Genomic DNA, 16,341 nt, shown 5'->3' on the forward strand with positions numbered 1-16,341 from the left:
GTTTATCCACGCTTGTAAGATAAGCAGAAATGGACAGAGAAGGAATTAAACTGCAATGCAGTTATAATAAAGACCCCAGCCCATCCTACTAGGAGCTCTGAAACTGGGGTGGCCCTTCCAAGACGTTCCATATCCAGACAGGGGTACGGGTTCTGGGCCTTTGTAGCCCAACACTGGCCTCGAGATTCAGCTGTGAGACCTCAGCAGCATACACTGCAAGCAGCGAGGGGAACAAGTGCCTTTGTCCTGAGGGTGTATTTGGGTGATTGCCTAGTGCCCGCTACATTATTACTACCTTATAGTCCCTTCTGTGGCCCCTTAACTCTCAAGATAAACAGTTCTCAGAGCCCACCATACACATTCTTTTATATATATTTATTTTATTGATTTTTTTTTTTTACAGAGAGGAAGGGAGAGGGATAGAGAGTTAGAAACATCGACAAGAGAGAAACATCAATCAGCTGCCACCTGCACACCCCCAACTGGGGATGTGCCCGCAACCAAGGTACATGCCCTTGACCAGAATCAAATCTGGAACCCTTCATTCCGCAGCCGACACTCTATCCACTGAGCCAAACCGGTTAGGGCTCACATTCTTCACAACAGCCTGTGATCTCTCACTTCTCCGCAGAGGTTACACACCCTCCTCTGAAGGGCCTGTCAGCATAGTTTTCATACTGTGATGTTGTCTGCATCCACGTTTGCACTCCTCACTCTCCACCCCAAATTGGGGCCATCCAGTTCATGTCTGTTCTGAGCACTAAGAGGTCCTGGGTGGACTGGTCAAGACTTAATAATCACAGGGAGTACCGCCCCCTCCCCCCAAGGAAGTGGGCCCAGCCCTCCCCACCTCACCCCACCCCACAGCGCAGATGCTCTTTCCTGTTGGGAATAAAACGCCAGAGACTCAGCTTCCTTCCTTTCTGCATGTGGTCTTGGGGAGAGAGGAGGCAGGCTTCTGGACAGGGGGGTGGGACTGAGGCTTCCTTGGAAAGGGGAATTCGGCCGCATGCGGAGGTGTGACCCAGAGCCACCTAGGCCCTGGGAGCCAGTGGAGGGTGTGCCCAGCGCTGCTGTGAGGACTGGGGGAGAGGGCCATCCTCAAGGCCAACGCTGTTTGCGGAGGAGGGAGAACTGGCTGCCTGGTCAAGCCTGGTGAGTTCCATACCAAACTGTCCTCTGCAACGCAGAACAGGAGCAGGGTCCGTGGAGGCCTGTGCCCACCCTGCCTCACTTGGCATCTGAAGGGGCAACGCTGAGAAACCCAGCAAAGGCGGCTTCCCAGGTGCCTCCCCATCTCACCCTGCCTCCCTCCCATTTGCTGAGGAGCCTGGGCAGGAACCTCCCTCCTCCTTCTGAGAGGCCTAGACAGAGCCTGCAGCTCAAAACTCCTCTACTCTGCCTGCTCTGGCCCAGACCCTTACCCGGACTCCTACCTCGGATCTGGCTCCTCCAGGGCCTAAAATGGACCCCACAGCCAAGGACGAAATGCAACCTTCACTTCCTCCCGGTATGAGCCCTTCTGGGTGGGTTGGGGGAGGGATGTGGCAAGAAAGATGGGAGTGGTGGGCTTGGGCCCTCCCTGCCAGGTCTGGCTGGAATTCTGTCGGTCAGTGAGAGGAGTAGACTGCCCTGGGGTTTCAGGCTGAGGAGCAGGAAGGGGAGCAGGGTCAGCAGCTGCTTCCTTCAGGCCCTGCCCAACTGACATGGCTACCCAGGCTCTTCCTGCCCAGGGCCAGAGTGGCCGGAGCAGGAGAGGGCGGAGCAGCTGGCCCGGGGTGCAGCACTCAAGTGGGCCTCAGGCATCTTCTACCGGCCGGAGCAGCTGGCCAGGCTGGGCCAGTACCGCAGCCGTGAGGTACAGCGCACCCGCTCCCTGGAAGCACGCATTAAGGTGGGCATCAGGCAAGGGGCAGGAGAGCTGGGGGTGGGTGGCCAGCTGGCCAGGCCTCACCGTCTCCCTCCCTTCCTCAGTCAGTGGTGCAGTCATACCTGGAGGGTGTGAAGACTGGTGTGCGGCAACTGGCACAGGCCCTCGAGGCCGTGCAAGGAGCCCGTGAGGCCCTGGGCCAGGCCCGTGGGTTGCTCCGGGGCATGGCCAAGGCTATACAGACCCTAGAGCCCTTGCGGGAGCAGGTTGTCCAACACAAGCAACTGCAGGCCCTGTCTCAGCTGCTGCCCCGGCTGCGAGCAGGTGAGTGTGCAAGGGCCCTGGGCTCCAGCCCCCAACAGTCAGTCTACACATTCATTAAGGGGCTGGGGTACCAGTGGGAGGTTGCATGGAGGGACACACCAAGGGCCTCCCAGAGAGTAACTCAGGCTTCAGGTGGCACAGAAAGCAGGGTGCAAATTAGCTCACTCAGGTTTCCGAGCAGGGGACGTCTGAGTCAGCACTGATACCCAGTCAAGTGGCTCTGGCCGCCCTGGTTGTTACATTGAAATATTCCCTAACAGCGTGGGTGAATAGCCACTAGGATGTCCTCCCGTTCCTCCCTGCCTTCCCTCCAGGACCCCTGACTTCCTTCTGTTCCATCAGCTCAAGGGTTTACACCTGGCCCAACAGGCCTCTGCCGTTCCCTGGTCCTTTCAGATTGGCCAATGCTCTACTATCCTGGTTATATTTTATTCTCTAATAAGATTAAATTCATTCAGTAAAAGTCTACTCTACTGGTTACTTAATACTTTATACATCACCCCAGCCGCAGGGCCTCAGCATCTGAACCTGTACCCATTGCACAGGTGGGAAGGCTGAGGCCCAGGGCTGTCTCCTCTGCTCCCTCCTCAGTGCCGGCTGCAGTGGTCCACGCACAGACCCTGATTGATGCCCATCGGCTCTTGGAGGCATATGTGAGCCTTAGGGAGCTGGAGCAGCTGCAAGAGGAGACGTGGGCCTCTCTGGGGGGTCTGGAGTTGCCAGTCTTTGAGGGGCTGGGCCCTCTGGCTGAGGCACTGGGCCAGGCTGTGGAGGCAGCTGTAGGGGCTGCAGGGCAGCTGGCCCGGGAGGACCCAGCCCTGTTGGTGGCTGCTGTGCGCGTGGCGGAGATGGAGGCTGGCAGAACAACCCCCCTGGAGCAGGCGCCCCGGGACTGGCAGCAGCGCTGTCTGAGAGCGCTAGAGGAGGGCCTAGAGCGGGTCCACTTTGGGACACCTCTGCTGCCTGGACCGGGGGCCCTAGCAGGGTGGCTGGAGGCTCTGCGGGTGGCTCTACCAGCCGAATTGGCCACAGCGGAGGCACTGATCGCACCCTGCTGCCCACCACACTACAAGGTGGTCCGGCTGTGGGCCCACACCCTGCACGGCGGCCTGCGGCGCTGCCTGCAGCAGTTCCTGGAAGGGCCCGAGCTGGGAGCCTCCGACGCCTTCACCTTGCTGCACTGGGCGCTGCATGTGTACCTGGGGTCAGTGCCCCTGGGGCAATGGGAGGTGGGTGGGTCAGAAGCCCCAGGCTCAGAGTGACACTAGGCCACTCATCACCAGGCCAGAAATGATGGGGAGCCTGGAATTGGGGCCGGAGGCTGATGTGTCTCAGCTGGAACCTCTCCTGACCCTGGAGAATATCGAGCAGCTAGAGGCAACATTTGTATCCAAAGTCCGGGTGAGTAGTGGGGCCCAGGTCCAGAGCAGCTCTGCCACCAGCTGTGGGACTGTATCTGTAGAGTCACATGGCTACCTGTCTCTAGCAGGGTCAGTGCCCTGCTACATTCTGCCGCCCCTTGTCCCTTCCGCCAGGCAAGTGTGGTGCAGTGGCTGCAGAAGGCACTGGAAGGGGAAGTGGCTGAATGGGGCCGGGAGCGGGAGCCTGACACAGATCCATCCGGCTTCTACCACTCACCAATGCCAGCCATCGTGCTGCAGGTGGGTGGGAAGTGGCAGCCAGGTGGACAGCCCTCATACAGAAAGCGGGGGAGTGGGGGGGCAGAACTAGGACGCTGCTGATGGCTGCCCATCCCTGCCTGTAGATCCTGGAAGAAAACATTCGAGTGACCAGCCTGGTCAGTGAGTCACTGCAGCGGCGGGTGCACGGCATGGCACTGTCAGAACTGGGAGCGTTCCTGAGGAGGTCTGCCAAGGCACCGGCCCACCCCCACCCCGGCCCTGCTCCTGGGGCAGCCCAGGGGGGCTCTGAGTGAATAAGGCACAGCAGTGGGAAAGGCTCCTTGCAACAGTGCCTTGGGTATCTTGGAGGTGGGGGCCAGAGTACTTGGGACAGAAATTGTTGGGGTACCAGTGACAGCAGGGACAGGCGCCACCTCTGTCCTTTGCAGCTTTAATGATGCTCTGATCCGATTCTCCCGAGACCACCTCAGAGGGGAAGCAGTGGTCCCTCATTACGTGTCCTACCTACTGGCTGCCCTCAACCACCAATTGGCACTCAGGTACCATAAGGCCCCCTCAGAACCCCACCTTCACTGACTGCTGAGTACCTGCTAAGTATGGACCCAGCCTTCACTAGTCTATTAGGAACTTTGGAGTCACATAGCCCCGTGGTTCCAATCCTAAGACTACTAATTACTAGCTGGGTGACCTTGGGCTAGTTACTTAATCTCTCTTATTAGTATTATATGAGTAACTAGAGGCCCGGTGAATGAATTTGTGCACAGGTGGGGTCCCTCGGCCTGGCTGGTGATCGGGGCTGTTTGGGGTCGGCTGGCCAGGGGGGAAGGACCATGGGAGGTTGGCCGGCCACCCTGATGGGGGACGATCAGGGCCAGCCGTGGGGGAGGGACTTCGGGAAGTTGGCTAGCAGCGGGAGGTTGGCTGTGGGAGTGCACTGACCACTAGGGGAAGCTCCTATGTTGAGCATCTACCCCCTGGTGGTCAGTGAACGTCATAGCTACCAGCAGGTCCTCCAGTCATAAAGGTTGCCTAGGCTTTTATATATAACTAGAGGCCCAGTGCACGAAATTCATGCACAGCGGGGAGGGTCCCCTTAGCCCAGTCTGCACCCTCTCCAATCCAGGACCCCTTGGGGGATGTCCAACTGCCGAGGTACTCCTGGGGATCGGGCCTAAACCAGCAGTCAGGCATCCCTCTCACAATTCTGGACTACTGGCTCCTAACCGCCTCTGCCTGCCGGCCTGATTGCCCCTCACTGCCCCCCCTGCCAGCCTGGTCGCCCCTAACTGCCCCCCTGCTGGCCTGATCACACCTAACTGCTTCTGCCTGCCGGCCTGGTTGCTCCCAACTGCCCCCCCTGCTCGCCGGGTCGCCCCACACAGCCTGTTTGGTCATCAGTTCTGATGGTCACTTAGGCTTTTATATAGATAGATGAGATGTTCTGAGGATCACATTTAATGTAAAGTACCTACCACAGTGCCTAGCACATAGTCTCATGTATTTATTAATTCAACATACTACAACATAGTATACTCACCAAGGCCTACTCTGTGTCTGAGGTTACAGCTGTGATCAAAACAGAAAAGTATTTCCTCCCCTTGGGTCTTATATTATTTGGGATTAGAGGGCCAGTGCATGAATTCATGCACAGGTGGAGTCCTTCAGGGTGGCCTGTGGAGATTGGGCCCCAGTTCACACCCCCAGCCTCACAGCCCCACCTGGCACCCTGCCTTGGCCTGGTGCTGCCTGCTCTGCCATCCTGCCTGCGGGGCAATCGATCAGGGCCGCCGCCCCCCCGCCCCCCCCCCCCACCTCCCTCAGCGCCTGGGAGCTGGGCAGCAGCCTCGCACCCCACCACTGCCACTGGTCTCCATCGGCAGGGTGATCAGTGGAGCAATCAGGCCTCGCTCGCATCTGCTTTGGCCTAGTGCCCCCACTCACCTGCTCCACCATCCCGCTGCAGTCCCACTCTTGTCGGGGCCCATTGGGGCTGGCAGCACCTCCACTGCTGCCCGCTGCCAGTGCCGCATTGCTGATGCCCACCATGTTCCGTGCCGCCCCCTGGTGGTCAGCGCACACCATAGCAAGTGGTCAAACTCCCGGTCTCCTGATTGAATGGGTCGAATGACCACCTGAGGGGATAATTTGCATATTAGGCTTTTATTACATAGGATGGGGACAGAGAGGTCAGACAAACAAGTTACTCCCTCTTGACTGTGATGAACTCTCTCCCCTTACCGATGAGGAAACAGAAACAGGAAGACATGGCCTTCTCAAGGTCTCACTGGGAATTAGAAACAGGTCTGACTGGGTTGTGTCTTTTCTAGCTTGCTGAGCCCACCCGTGCACACCCTAGACCAGCCGTTACCAACCTGTGGGTCGCGACCCCTTTGGGGGTCGAACGACCCTTTCACAGAGGTCACTTAAGACCATCGGAAAACACATATAATGACATATTGTTTTTGTGACTAATCACTATGCTTTAATTAGGTTCAATTTGTAACAATGAAAACACATCCTGCATATCAGATACTTACATTACGATTCATAACAGTAGCAAAATGACAGTGATGAAGTAGCAACGAAAATAATTTTATGGTTGGGGGTCACCACCACATGAGGAACTGTATTAAAGGGTCGCGGCATTAGGAAGTTTGAGAACCACTGCCCTAGACCTTCAGAAGGCGAGGGCCCTTCTTGCCCCGTCCCGCCACACACACTCCCGCCACTAGGTGGCGCCCAAGCGGCCAGACCGTCGAGGGCTGTGAGGGCCTTGGCCTTGGTCCTGAAGCCCTACTTTTGGTTGGTCCAGCTCCTCCGTGTCCGTCTTGCAGCCCGAAGGGGTGGTCTCAGGGGCCTTGGCTCCGGTGGAGGCAGCGCTGGACGAGTTGCAGAGGAGGATCTGCCGGCTGGTGTTGGAGGCGCTGTTGCTGGAGCTCCAGGTGAGACTGCAGGTGGGGATAAGGGTAGGAGGAGATAAGGCGTATGTTTGGGAGTCTCTGCGGGGAAATTCTGGGTCTGGATCGTCCTTCCAGCCCCTGTTCGCGACTCTGCCCTCGCGCCGTTGGCTGTCGAGCCCGGAGCTGCTGAACAATGTGTGCGAGCGGACAGCGCGCTTCTGCCGGAACTTCTGGCGTGTTCGGAACCCCGCATCCCAGGTGTGTTGGGGAAAGGCTGGCGAGGGTGGAACGCCGATGGAAAAGGTGTCCTGGGCCCACGTGATAGCCCTCCCCGCAGGTGCTCCTGGCCGAGACGGAGCGTGCGGTGGTGCTGCAGTACCTATGTGCGCTGATGCAAGGCCGCCTAGTGTGTCGCGGTGCAGACGAGCGGAACCAGGCAGCCGAGCGCTTGCAACAGGATGCCACCCAGCTTCGGGATCTTTTCCTCGATTTGGTAAGAGCTTGTTGGGCGAGCAGGTGGGTGTGAGTCTCCGTGGTTGGATGGGAGCTAAGGGCGGGCTCAAGACCTAGCCCAACGTGGTCAGGGCTTGGAAGAGAGCGCTCATTGCGCGCCGGTGCTGCTCACCCTGCGGAAGCTGCTGAACCTCCACGACCCCACGATGCTTGGCCTCGAGGTGGCAAGCCTTCGGCAACAATTTCCCGACGTAAGGTACGTGGATGGGGGCGGAAAGGGAGAAGGAACCTGGGAGGGATGGGGAGGCTGATACATCGCTGTGGTCCCCCCCCACCCCCTTAGCGAGGAACATGTCTCTGCCCTCTTGGACCTGCGCGGGGACGTGTCCCGAGAGCAGCGCCAAGCCGCACTCAGCTCCCTGCAGGACGGCCTGCAGCCCTCGCCTCGCGCGGGTCGCCGCGCACTCTTCAGCCTTGTGCCAGCACCTACACCTTCTCCATCCTCCTGCCTCTTCTCGGGGTCCTGTGCCTGACTCTCACCTGCTCGCAGAATAAAGCTGTGTGCCCGCTCCCCCCACCACCACCCCCGTACGCCTGAATTGTGTGTGTTGGGAAGGGCGGGGGGATGAAATAAAAGTGTCCGCGAACGTTAGGGGGTCCAGGACAGGGACACGCCTACGGTATCCTGGCTCCAGTCCAGATATTCCGGCTGCCCCCCTCTGTCCCGGCATCAGTTCCCAAGTACCCGGCTTCCGTGAGCGGACTGCACCCCCACGTCTCCGCGCCGAAGCAGTGATTTCGAGTCTCCCCAGCCCTGACTCGGGTACCACCGGAAGCCTTGAAACCCGCCTGGCCTGCGGGGAGCGGGCGGGCTCAGGACAACGCTCCGCCTAGGGACGTGACTTGAGGGCTGACACCGCCCCCCGGCCCTGCCCGGCCCCGCCCCCGCAGCTGTGTTCTCCGGAGCCGGCTGCGGACATGGACGCGAACCCGCGCGCGTGCGCGTGCGCGCACCCGAGTGCGTGCGTCCCGGGCGTCAACTCCGGCGGGCTGGGCTGCCGGCGACCGATGTCTCGGAGCGGGAACGGTGACGGAGAAAAGAGCAGCGAACAGGTGGGGGTACGACCCGAGGATGGAACCCTTTTACCCGGAGAGGCTGAGAAGGCGCGCGACGGGACCCCCCGCCTCACCTACCGAGAAATCCCCCTTCTATTGTCTCTTGGCCCCGCCCTCCATTGGGCACGCCCTTTGCCTCATCCCCCGCCGTTTATTGGCTACAGGTCACGCCCCTCCTAGATATCTCCGTCCCCATTGGCTCCTCTTCCACGTTATCCTCTCCGGGAGTTTCCCCATTGGCGCAGGCCACACCCTCTCATTTGTCACCGGACTCCACCTTCAGTCTGGGTTCCTCCCCTCGCCATCCTTCATTCATTCTGCATCTTGTGCTGGATGCTTGAGACATGGGGGTGAATCAGACCCGTCCCTGCCCTCAGGGAGTTCAGGACATGGTGAGGGGACACGGACCTAGGCTACGACAGTGACAACCTAGGGCGGTAAAGAGGCCGCCTAGGCGCCCTGGGAGCCTCTAAGACGCCTGGAAGACTTCCCGGAGGAGGTGAGGCCTAAACCAAGCCCTGAAAAAATGGATAGGAGTTTGCTCCAGGGAGACATTGGGAAAGCATTCTTGGCAGAGGGGCCTGAGACATAAAAGACACAGGCGTATTCTGGCCATTGCAAAGAAGTGGGTGGAAGGAAAGATGAAGGGGGACTGGTCCAGGTAGAGGCTTGGAGACCACTGAGAAGTCCAGGAAAGTGCACAGTTAGTTGAGGGGAGTGAAGCCTGAGGCCAGAAATCCTTTTAAGCAGCTGGTCTCTGGGTGGGGTGGAAGGAATGTGTGTGTGTGGAGGGCGGGGTGGGAGTGGGGGGTGGGGGGGTAGGGGGGGAGCGGGGATCAGATCCAGATGGGAAAACAAAGTGCATGGAAGGAATGATTCCAGTTCTGAGAAGGAAAGGGGCTCTTGGGTGCAGTCATTTATTGAACAGCTGCTCTGGGCTCTGGGGACACACTGTGAACACTCAAATGGAGAAAACAGATAACTAACAATTAAATACGCTGTACTTCATATGGAGGTACCTGCTACAGAGAACAATAACCGGAAGGAAGGGGGTGGGGAATTGTGGTGGAGTAGGGAGAGGAGATTTACTGTTTTATGGAGTGTGCTTTAGAGAGGCTTTTCTAATAACATATTTGTGCCAAAATATGAGGTAAGGGAGAGAGTGACCACTGCAGTTATACGGGGGAAAGACATTCCTGACAGGGGACATGTTCAGTTTGAGATGCCTACTATACATTCCAGGAAAAACATGTGGAATTGAGAACTGGCAACACTGGTCTGAGGTTCATGGGAGAAGTCTGGGCTGATGATCCTAAAATTATGAGAATGGATGAGATTCCCTAGGGAGTGAGCACAAATGGAGGAGAGAAGTTTCCATATAAGTTTCCAAGTGCACTACTGTGTTAAGAGGTCAGGAAGATAGTAAGGAAGGAAGATCAAGAACAAACAGCCAGAAAATAAATAAATAAGTAAATAAAATAAAGAGCAAACAGCCAGTGAGGTAGGAGATTTGGGGAGCCAAGTGGAGAACCTGTGTCCAGAATGAAGTGATTAACTGTGTCAAGTGCTGCTGATCAATAAGAAGATTATTGATGACCTTGGTCAGATCAGTTTCAATAGAGATTGGGGGGAAAGCCTAATTGGAGTGAAATTTAAGAGAGGTCAGGAGCCCTGGCTGGTGTGGCTCAGTGGCTGACTGTCATCCTATGCTCCAAAAGGTTAGATTCCTGGCAGGTAAGGGCACATGCCCTGGCTTCGGTCTGGATCACCAGTGGGGGGCAGGCAAGAGGCAGCTGATCGATGTTTCTCTCTCAACCATATTTCTCTCTCCCTCTTCCTTCCTCTCTCTAAAATCAACAAAAACATATTTTAGAGAGAGAGAACAGGAAAGAAAGAAATGTGCTGCAGTGAGGAACAGCTGGAGGGAGTATGTGGGTTTTTTGTTTTGTTTTGTGAATCCTCACCCAAGAATATTTTTTCCATTGATTTTTAGAGAAAGAGGAAGGGAGGGGGAGAGACAGAAAGAGAGAAACATCGATGTGAGAGAGACACATCAATTGGTTACCTCCTGCACACGACCTGACCGGGGCTGGGGATCCAGCCTGCAACCAAGGGATGTGCCCCTGATGGGAATTGAACCCAGGACCCTTCAGTCGGAGTGGGCCAATGCTCTAACAACTGAGCCAAACTGGCTAGGGCTTTGTTTTGTTTTTTAAGATGGCTAAATAACACATGTATTTATGCTGATGTAAAGAATCCAGCAGAGAAGAAGATATTGGTGATGTAGGAGATGTAGAAGAGAGGAGAAAGGCTGGCAGTGTGTCCCTGAGCAGGCAGGCAGGCGCGGGAGTTCAGAGGCTGGAGAAAAACAGCATTGGATTGAGCCCTGGTACAGAGTCAGGGCTGAGTGCCCCCGGCACTGGCCTTGGATGACAACTAGGAAGATGCCTCTGAGAGGGGACAGACCAGGGATTGGCTTGGATTTACTAAAATTTCTCTTTGACCCCTAAGAGCTGATTCTAAATTGGATTTGAACAGATGGTCCAGTGGAGAGAGAGCATTCCAGGTAGAGGGACGAGCATAAGCAAGGGGCATGCAGGCAATCAAACCGAGGCCTAATGGGCTGGAGGGGATGGGGGAGGTTGGGAGGGGAGGGAGAACTGAGAAATGCTACAGATAGGAGGCAGGTAGAAGGTAGTGAGGCCCCCTCACCCATCAGCCTGGCCGCTGAGGCTACATTCTACCAGCTTGCAGCCTAGATGGGTGCTGAGCACAGGGATTAGAATCACGAGTAGGGGTTCAGGCCTGCTTGCAGGAGCTCACAGGCTGAAGGTGTTCCAGGGACCATCCATAGACTCTTCCCCCGGATTTCTCCCAGGCCAGCTTGCTTTGGTGAGCCTGCTGGAGGGAATGGACACTGGGGTAGGTGGGGCGAGGGGGCAGCTACCCAGGCCCCTGGGAACCCAGCCAGGGCAGTGTAGAGTACAGGGCTTGCTGGTCCTCAGGCCACATCCACTCATGCTGGCCTCCACACGCCCTTCTGTGTCCCCAGAAGTCAACAGTGTGGGGAGTTGGAGTGGCCCAGCTGGATGTGACCCCCAGAACAGAATGGTGCTGGACTCAGGGGCTCAGGTGTATGGGCAGTCACCCCCCAGCCCACCAGCCAGGCGCGCAACCTTGGGCCGTAGGCCGAAGCCCTCAGACCGAGATGGAACACCGCTGTACCCCTGGCCTCGGTCCCTGGCCTTGCCCCTGGCTCTGTCGGTCTCCTCAGCCCTGCGGCCCCGGCCTGAGCTGCAGTCCCTCTCAGAGCTGCGCTTGGGCCGCTGTGGCCACATGCGCCGCAGTGAGAGCACCTACACCATAAATAATACTGGCCGACTCAGGGGTGGCACCCAGAGTCAGGCCCCACCTGGACGCAGACGGGATCTAGGCGGGGGCACCCTGCGGTCTGCGTCCTCCCTGCCCCACATTGCTAAGACTCAAAAGTCCGGAGGCCGTGGTGCCAGCAGGAGCCCCTGCCTGTTGATGGCCCTGCGGCCAACCAACATGGACAGTGAGCGGGACAAGTTCTTCCAGTCCTGTTACACCTACAACCCACAGTTCGAGTACCAGGAGCCCGTGCCTACGGCTGTGCTGGAGAAGTACTGTGAGGCCTCTGGACAGTTCATCCATCAGGTCAGTCTAGCCTGCCCACCTCACCCTGGCCCTGACCACCCCAGAGGCCTGGCCTGACCACCCACTTGGACCCTGTGTGCAGGCAGTTGGCATCATTGAGGCTGTCCTGGAGAAGTTTGGCACCTACGAAGACTTTGAGGCTGCGACTGGGGGCCAGCTGCTGACCAAGTGCCAGATCTGGTCTATTGTGCGCAAATACATGCAGAAGGAGGGCTGTGTCGGGGAGGTGAGCTTGCTCTGCCTTCGAGCACCCTCTTCTACCTGACCCAAACTGGCCTGACCGGTGGGTGGTGCCAGGCCCAGCTCCACACCTGGCCAGCTACAGACCCCTGGCAAGCCCCTGTCCCTGCCCTAGTAAGGTGGGAACTGGCTCTGAGCAGAGATGGCGAAGGGTGGGTGTCCTGGCCAAGTGTCCAGCCTGGATGCCCTGTGGCGTTATTAGTGGGACCACCTGCACACTGGCCCCAGGGCTGGTGGCCATAGCCCTGAGCACTGCTGCTGCCTGCAGGTCGTGGTGCAGCTGAGTGAAGACCTGCTGTCCCAGGCAGTGATGATGGTGGAGAACAGCAGACCAACACTGGCCATCAACCTGACCGGAGCCCGCCAGTATTGGCTGGAAGGCATGCTGCGGCACGAGATAGGTCAGGGTGTGGGTGGGTGGGTGGGCAGGTAGGGATGAGAGGGGGCTGGGATGTGGGGGGACAATGAGGGGCCCCAGAAACCCCACCCCTCTCTTTCCCCCACTTACCTTTGAGGCTAGGGCCCTTTCCTTTCATGAGTAGTCACCTCCTCCCTCTGGCTCAGGGAGGTAGGCCCGAACATGCCTGCCCCTCTCTGGGCTCACCTTCATCTCTCACTCCTTCTTGGGTATCTTTTCCTCCCTCCACTTCCTCTCTGGTTTCCCTGGGCAGTGGGGACAGGCTGTTGGGGCCTGGACAGGCCAGAGGGAAAACACTGAGGGTCTCGCTAGCCCAGCCAACATGCAGGCCCTCCAGGGTGGGAATGGAATTGGCTGAGGACACACAGAGCCAGGTATAGGAGGGGGTAGGCCAGGCTGGAAGGAAAGCGGGGGACACAAACTGCTATTCTTTTCTGCCTGTCCCTCCTCATCTAGAATTCTGTTGCCCTGAGTAAACGTTGGTTTTTGCTAGGGACATCAGCCGGACTGTCCAAACAATAGGGCATGCAAGATGTGGGGCTGGGGTGGTGTGTGAGTTCCTGTCCTCTCCAGGGGGCTGGGAAGCAGTGTGAGTTTGGGAGAGGTGTGTGTGTGTGTAGTCCTGGATGGGTGGAGGAGGACTCTTGCATGTGAAACTCTATGGGTCCTTGGGTGCAGGTGCCCCTGAGGTTGGATGAGTCTGTAAGTCGGGACAGGGGTGGCAGGGAGAGGCTATGGGAGAGCCTGAGTTTAGGGGCATGAGGATACCTGCATGAGTACAAGTTAGAGGCCTGGCAGGAGGGTTCCGGGATGACCCGCCCAGCACCGCCTCCCTCGCCCTCCCCCAGGCACCCACTACCTGCGAGGCGTGAACAATGCCCGGCAGCCCTGGCACAGCGCCGAGGGCCGGCTGCAATACAGGTTGCGGCCAGCGAACCCCACGGAGGAGGGCCTGGCCAGCCTGCACAGCGTGCTGTTCCGCAAGCAGCCCTTCCTGTGGCGCGCGGCGCTGCTCTACTACACCATCTACCGAGCCGCGCACTTGTCTTTCCGCCAGCTCTTCCAGGACCTGGCGCGCTACGTGCAGGACACAGACGTGCGCTGGGAGTACTGCGTGCGCGCCAAACGCGGCCAGACCGACACCTCGCTGCCAGGTAGGTACCATTTGAGGAGTACCCTGAGCTGGGGCAGGGGCGGGGGTGGCTTCAGGTGTAGAGGCTTATGGCCCTCCCATGCCCACAGGATGCTTCAGCAAAGACCAGGTGTACCTGGATGGCATCGTGCGCATTCTGCGGCACCGCCAGACCATCGATTTCCCGCTGCTGGCCTCGCTGGGCAAGGTGAGTGGCCACAGGCCTTCAGAGGTTCCAGCCAGCTCTCCTCATCGCAGTATTCCCTGAGCCTCTGATGGGTGCTTGACTGAAGACTGGTGCCAGGCCTCTCTGGTAGGTGGAGGTGAAATGACAGCCTGGCAGGTGCTTGACCCAGCCTGCAGGTGTGTGTGTGGAGATACTGCATCACTCCAGACCAAAGGAGCAGTCAGGAAGGCTGGAGATGGAGGCTGGAGAAATGGCCAGGGACCAAGTCCCTAGCACTGGGTATCTGTGCCAAGCTGAGAAAGGTAAACTGCATCTGAAGCAATAGGGACTCAGAGGAGCTTTAAGCAAGTTGTGGCTGGATGTCAGATGGGAGGTGGATTGAGAGAGAGACCTAGGAAAGGGAATGGGGGGCGGGAGGCCTTTCTAATCACTCCTGCAGAACTGATGGTGTCTGGCCTAACCCAGCAGTGGCCATGCAGTTGGAGAGGGAGGGGCAGGCTTGGGAGCTCTTCAGAGAGTGGGGACCCTTGAGCTCAGTGGCCACCCTGAGTGGGAGGGTGACAGGTCCCAGCCCCCTCCCTGGAATCTGACCTAGAGGGCTGTCAGGAGAGTGCCTGGCATAATCTGACACCTAAGAATTCCGTGTTGGCCATGGGGAGTCTGAGGTACCTGTGGGCTGTCTAGGAGAAAGTGTTCAAAGGCAATTGGGGGAGCTAGGCTAGAGACAGGAGTGGGGTTGTAGGGCGTAGATGATAAAAGAAGGTGTTAAGAGAAAGAGCAGACACCCAGGACTGTGCCTGGGGATACATCACATTGGGAATGGGTCAGGAGGAGACAGGGAGGAGTTCCAGGAGCACGGGGCAATAAACCATTGATAGAGAGCTGGGACCAGCCACCTGAAAGCCAGGGCCTCTGCCTACCCCTCAGCCCAGCTTCCTCCCTGCAGGTGTCCTATGAGGATGTAGATTACCTGCGGCCCTATGGGGTGCTGAACAATGCTCGGGTGCCCCACTTCATGCAGGACCTGGAGCGCTACCGGCAGCAGCTGGAGCACATCATGGCCACCAACCGGCTGGACGAAGCAGAGTTGGGCCGCCTGCTGCCTAACTGACACTGGCTGAGGGCTCTAGACCGTCCCCCTGACCAGGAAGAGGGCTGCTCTGTGCTTCCACAGCCCGGGTGTTTCTTGGGGAAGCTGAGGGGACAGGAGCATCTCAGGAGGGAGGAGTGTGTTCCCTGCTAGCCTCCCTGGACCTGGTGGCCAGCAGCAGCATGTTGAGCAAACAGTGTGCCCTCCCGCCTGTCTGTTGACAGAGGGGAAGCCTGGGGGCAGCAGGGAAGCTGAGCATGGATGGGGATGGGGGATGGTTTGGGAGTAGAAACTTGTTCTTGCATGAGATGACTTTGGGTATCTGCGTACTCCAGCCTCCCTTCCCCCACCCGGCCCCTTGGTGCTCCTTCAGCTTTCATGCTGTCTACCTCTCACTGGGCCCTGGTGGGGTCTCTCTTCTTCTGGGGTGATTACCTGAGCCTGGGGTCCTGGCTTTCACACAGACTCAAGGGACAAGGGTCCTAGTAGGTAGAGACCCATTTGGGCTGGGATGTGCTTTCCAGCATTTTGCCTCTCCCACTGCATGTATTTATTCCCTATTTATGTGCTCTCCTTCCTGGGGCTGGAGGCAGCAGCTTCTGAAGGTTCAGGGACAGGCTCCTCTGGAAGGCACCCACTGTTCCTAGCCCCCATCTCAGCACACGCACACACGCGTGCGCACACACACACACACACACACACACACACACACACACCGTCCTTCAGGCCTTGTGAGCTGAGCCCGAGAGTTCACCAGGCCCTGCTCCTACCCCCACCCCCTCCTCAGGCCTCTGTTGTCCTCGTCTTTGTCCACACCCTCACAGCTGGTCTCTGACAGAGGTTGGCATAGCCTGGCAGCAGCCATAATCAAACCTGAGGGGCAGACACCTACCTGTCCCAAATCCTGAGCCCCCGCTGGACCAGGAGAGGTGCAGAGATGGTTGTTGCTTCCAGTTTCACCTCAGACTTGCTGTCTGAGGTTGCCCCAGGCCCACTCCCACCCTTGGCCTTAGTTTTCTCATCTGTAAAATTTGGAAATGCAGCTGGAAAGCCCTTATTCATTTAGTCAGTGAAAGGTACTGAACGCCATCTGTGTGCCAGTCACTGGTCAAGCCCCCACTGAGCTCCCCGTCCTGAGAGGAGCCAGACAATTAAAACAACAATGACAAGAAGCTGTGTGGTCTTTGTCTACCCAAGATCCCTTCCTCTTCCTCTTAATCCCAGGGCCCTCAGCTCTAGCCCTCCCTACGTGGAGAGAAGTCCCCCTTCCCTGGCTTTCCATCCCAGGCC

The 16,341-nt window shown here is 57.9% G+C and overlaps 2 protein-coding genes across 4 annotated transcripts; both read left to right on the plus strand.

The window, feature by feature from the left end:
- The first annotated feature begins 711 nt into the window (after positions 1 to 711).
- Positions 712 to 7,790, plus strand: EXOC3L1 (exocyst complex component 3 like 1). Its single transcript, XM_059667795.1, has 13 exons — positions 712 to 1,510; positions 1,734 to 1,894; positions 1,975 to 2,194; positions 2,786 to 3,398; positions 3,478 to 3,595; positions 3,730 to 3,855; positions 3,960 to 4,060; positions 4,266 to 4,376; positions 6,650 to 6,779; positions 6,873 to 6,995; positions 7,075 to 7,230; positions 7,322 to 7,446; positions 7,534 to 7,790. Exons 1-13 carry the CDS (start codon positions 1,465 to 1,467, stop codon positions 7,721 to 7,723), a joined length of 2,220 nt encoding a protein of 739 aa, XP_059523778.1. The 5' UTR covers positions 712 to 1,464; the 3' UTR covers positions 7,724 to 7,790.
- On the plus strand, positions 7,363 to 16,223 carry MATCAP1 (microtubule associated tyrosine carboxypeptidase 1). 3 transcript variants are annotated; one of them, XM_059667814.1, is made up of 7 exons: positions 7,363 to 7,446; positions 11,359 to 11,984; positions 12,067 to 12,210; positions 12,493 to 12,625; positions 13,491 to 13,796; positions 13,885 to 13,982; positions 14,908 to 16,223. In XM_059667814.1, the coding sequence occupies exons 2-7, from the start codon at positions 11,415 to 11,417 to the stop codon at positions 15,070 to 15,072; spliced, it is 1,416 nt and encodes a 471-aa protein (XP_059523797.1). In that variant the 5' UTR covers positions 7,363 to 7,446; positions 11,359 to 11,414; the 3' UTR covers positions 15,073 to 16,223. The 3 variants fall into 3 exon arrangements, with proteins under 3 accessions (XP_059523797.1, XP_059523795.1, XP_059523794.1); XM_059667812.1 differs by lacking the exon at positions 7,363 to 7,446 and adding an exon at positions 8,185 to 8,303; XM_059667811.1 differs by lacking the exon at positions 7,363 to 7,446 and adding an exon at positions 8,316 to 8,805.
- The last annotated feature ends 118 nt before the right edge of the window (positions 16,224 to 16,341 follow it).

The sequence above is a fragment of the Myotis daubentonii genome, chromosome 15, assembly GCF_963259705.1.
Source record: "Myotis daubentonii chromosome 15, mMyoDau2.1, whole genome shotgun sequence".
In the NCBI taxonomy this organism is placed as follows: Eukaryota; Metazoa; Chordata; class Mammalia; order Chiroptera; family Vespertilionidae; genus Myotis; species Myotis daubentonii.

Coding starts and splice junctions, on each gene's coding strand:
- MATCAP1 (XM_059667814.1), top strand. CDS start 11,415: ATGGTGCTGGACTCAGGGGCTCAGGTGTATGGGCAGTCACCCCCCAGC. Junction 11,985..12,066: donor CTGGACAGTTCATCCATCAG/GTCAGTCTAGCC, acceptor CCCTGTGTGCAG/GCAGTTGGCATCATTGAGGC. Junction 12,211..12,492: donor AGGAGGGCTGTGTCGGGGAG/GTGAGCTTGCTC, acceptor TGCTGCCTGCAG/GTCGTGGTGCAGCTGAGTGA.
- EXOC3L1 (XM_059667795.1), top strand. CDS start 1,465: ATGGACCCCACAGCCAAGGACGAAATGCAACCTTCACTTCCTCCCG. Junction 3,856..3,959: donor TGCCAGCCATCGTGCTGCAG/GTGGGTGGGAAG, acceptor CCCTGCCTGTAG/ATCCTGGAAGAAAACATTCG. Junction 7,231..7,321: donor GGGATCTTTTCCTCGATTTG/GTAAGAGCTTGT, acceptor CAACGTGGTCAG/GGCTTGGAAGAGAGCGCTCA.